The sequence below is a fragment of the Gekko japonicus genome, unplaced genomic scaffold (genome assembly GCF_001447785.1).
Source record: "Gekko japonicus isolate JY-2015 unplaced genomic scaffold, Gekko_japonicus_V1.1 scaffold3371, whole genome shotgun sequence".
In the NCBI taxonomy this organism is placed as follows: domain Eukaryota; kingdom Metazoa; phylum Chordata; class Lepidosauria; order Squamata; family Gekkonidae; genus Gekko; species Gekko japonicus.
In genome coordinates this window covers 57524-60603 of record NW_015163710.1, presented here as the reverse complement: position 1 = coordinate 60603, position 3080 = coordinate 57524, and the positions used below count along the sequence as shown (strand labels likewise).

Below are 3080 nucleotides of genomic sequence, written 5' to 3'. Positions count from 1 at the left end.
TCCTCCTCCTCCTCCTCCTCTTCTTCTTCTTCTTCTTCTTCTTCTTCTTCTTCTTCTTCTTCTTCTTCTTCTTCTTCTTCTTCAGGTAGAGAAAATCCGGGTATAAAAACCTACTCTTCTTCTTCATATGGGGGCTGAACTTCTCCCTGAGTAATAACTGGCTCTGGCTAGAGAGACCAGTTCCCTTGGAGAAAACGACATCTTGAGAGGATAGACTCTAAGGCAGGATCCCCAACCTATTTGAGGCTGTGTTTCTAAAAACCCGCAAAGCCACTCGAAACGCCGATGGCCAATCAGAAGCCGTGCTCAGGAAAGCCCCGTCTAGCCCCGCCCGCTTTCTAAAAGCACTTGGCGGGTGCCAGGAATGATATCGTGCCCACGGGCACCGCCTTGGGGACCCCTGCTCTCAGGCCTCCCACCCCTGCTGAGTTCCCTCCCCAAGCTCCACCCTCCCCAGGCTCCGCCCCCAGATCTCCAGGGACATCCCAGCCCCACAGCCCATCACGAGGAGCTGGCCCGCCTCCTCGAGGTCCCTACTTGTCACACTCCACGGAGCTTTCCAGAAGGCAGTCCACGACTCCGTTGAGGCGCTTGCAAGCCAGGTTGCAGATGGCCTTCATGGTCTCCTCCTTGGTGACGGGATCGCGGATGGTGGAGAGGTGGTTGTAGATTTCCTTGACAATCATGGACAGCTGCGGGACGGAAAAGACAAGAATGAACAGAACCTTGTCTGCCCCCTGGCGCCCGTTTCCTGCGTGAAATGCTGATAACAGATCCATCGCTCGGAAAAAGGGAGACAGGCTGGGGGGGTTGTCAGTGTTCCCTCTAAGCTGAGTTAGTGTGAGCTAGCTCACAGTTTTTTAGCCTCCGGCTCACACATTTTTGTCTTGGCTCAAGGGGGATGTCTCCAGAGGAAACTCATGTATGCAGCAGCCCAATCGCTCGCTCACAACTTTCATGCCAGTAGCTCACGAAGTAGAATTGTTGCTCACAAGACTCCACAGCTTAGAGGGGACATTGGCCGGGGTCTCCAAAAATCTAGCGGCGCCTTAAAGACTAATGACATTTATTTCAACAGTTATTTTTATGTACTTATTTGCTTCATTTTATAACCCACTTTTCTCCCCCATGGGGACTCAAAGCAGCTTACAGTATTTATTTATTTATTTATTTATGTATTTATTTACATTTATAATCCGGCCTCCCCGCGAACGGGCTCAGGGCGGTGTACAGATGGGGCCAATGCCCAATACATAAAAGATTAAAACTGCATTTTAAAAACATTCAGTGCAACATAAGTGCTCTCCACAACAACTAACAAGGGCAATCCTTAGTGGCCACAGCTCCACGCAGTACCACCATTTTGGCACTCACGGCGAGTTGGTAATAAGGGCTAGGACAGATGGTAACAGTCGTAACAGTCTTTTTCTCTCCTCCATTTCACCCCCACAACAGCCCTGTGAGGTAGGTTAGGCTGAGAGAAGGTGACTGCCCCGAGGTCACCCAGCGAGCTCTCATGGTAGAGTAGAAATTTGAACCTGGGTCTCCCAGATCCGTAGTCCAATATTCTATCCACTGTACCATGATGGATCTCAGTAGGAGTTTCATAGAATCATAGGATGTTAGAGTTGGAAGGGACCTTGCAGGTCATCTAGTCCAACCCCCAGCACTCTGCAGGAGCACAGCTGAAAGATAGCCCTACAACATACTCGAAAGATGGTCGTCCAGCCTCTGCTTGAAAACGTCCAACGAAGGAGCATCCACCACTTCCCGAGGCAGTCTGTTCCACTGCTCAACCACCCTTACATAGGAAGTTTCTCCTGATATTTAGCTGGTATCAACTCCCTTGTAATTTCCACCCATTAGATCTAGTCTTGCAATCCGGAGCAAGAGAGAATAGATCTGCTCCATCTTCTACAGGACAGCCCTTCAAATATCTGAAGACTGCAATCATGTCCCCTCTAAGCCTTCTCTTTCCCAGGCTAAATATACCCAACTCTTTCAGCCTTTCCTCATAAGACTTGGATTCCAACCTTCTCACCATCCTGTGACATGTGTCACAGTTCACTTTGTCTGACAGATACACAATGAAGAAGAAGAGAAGAGATTGGATTTATACCCCGCCCTTTACTCGGAGTCTCAGAGCAGCTTACAAACTCCTTTCCCTTCCCCTCCCCACAACAGACACCCTGTGAGGTAGGCGGGGCTGAGAGAGCTCTGAGAGAACTGCTCGTGAGAGAACAGCTCTGAGAGAACAATGGCTTGCCCGAGGTCATCCAGCAGCTGCAAGTAGAGGCGTGGGGAATCAAACCCGGTACTCCCAGATTAGAGTCTGCGCACTTAACCACTACAACAAACTGGCTCACAGATTAGGGGTGGAGGAGTTAAGATTTGGTGTGGATTACACATGCAAATCTCAGTGTAAGGGGGAAAGGAAGGAACTGATGTAGAAAATAGGTTTACCAGCTCATGGTTGGGAAGTTCCTGGAGATCTTGGGGGGTGGAACCTGGGGAGGGCAAAGTTCTGGGAGGGGAGGGGCCTCATCAAGGTATAATGCCATGGAATCTACCTTCCAAAACAGCTATTTTCTCCAGGGGAACTGATCTCTATTGATATCGGTAGCACTTTGGAGTCTGCATTTTCCTACTGACAGACGCAGACCCACTGAAGCATGAACCTGAAGATTAATAGAAGCCTCTTGCCTAAGGGGACTGGCCGGGAAACACAGCTGCTAGTGGGAGACACAACTGAATTTGTTAGGGAAACACGACTGTTAGTGGAACATTTGGAATACTACGTACGGTTCAGGTCAGCGCACCTCGAAAAAGATATAGCACTGGAAAAAGTGCAGAAAAGGGAAACTAAAATGATTACGAGTAGGGGTCATTTTCTGCAGGAGCGCACAGGAGCGGAGTTCCGGCACTAAAGAGCCCAGGCAGTAAAGAGCACATGCAACAAGCCCCACCCCCTGCTCCCAGCAGCCCCAAGGCCACGAGGAATAAGAAGCCCCTTCCTTCCTTCCTTCCTTCCTTCCTTCCTTCCTTCCTTCCTTCCTTCCTTCCTTCCTTCCTTCCTTCCT

The 3080-nt window shown here is 49.8% G+C and overlaps 1 protein-coding gene across 1 annotated transcript in view; it reads right to left on the bottom strand.

Moving 5' to 3' along the window:
- Nucleotides 1–3080, bottom strand: part of LOC107107524 (maestro heat-like repeat family member 5) — an 87155-nt gene that overhangs the window by 34166 nt on the left and 49909 nt on the right. The window contains exon 13 of the mRNA XM_015407835.1: nt 538–692. Coding sequence (XP_015263321.1) covers nt 538–692 — 155 coding nt within the window. The remainder of the gene's footprint in view (nt 1–537; nt 693–3080) is intronic.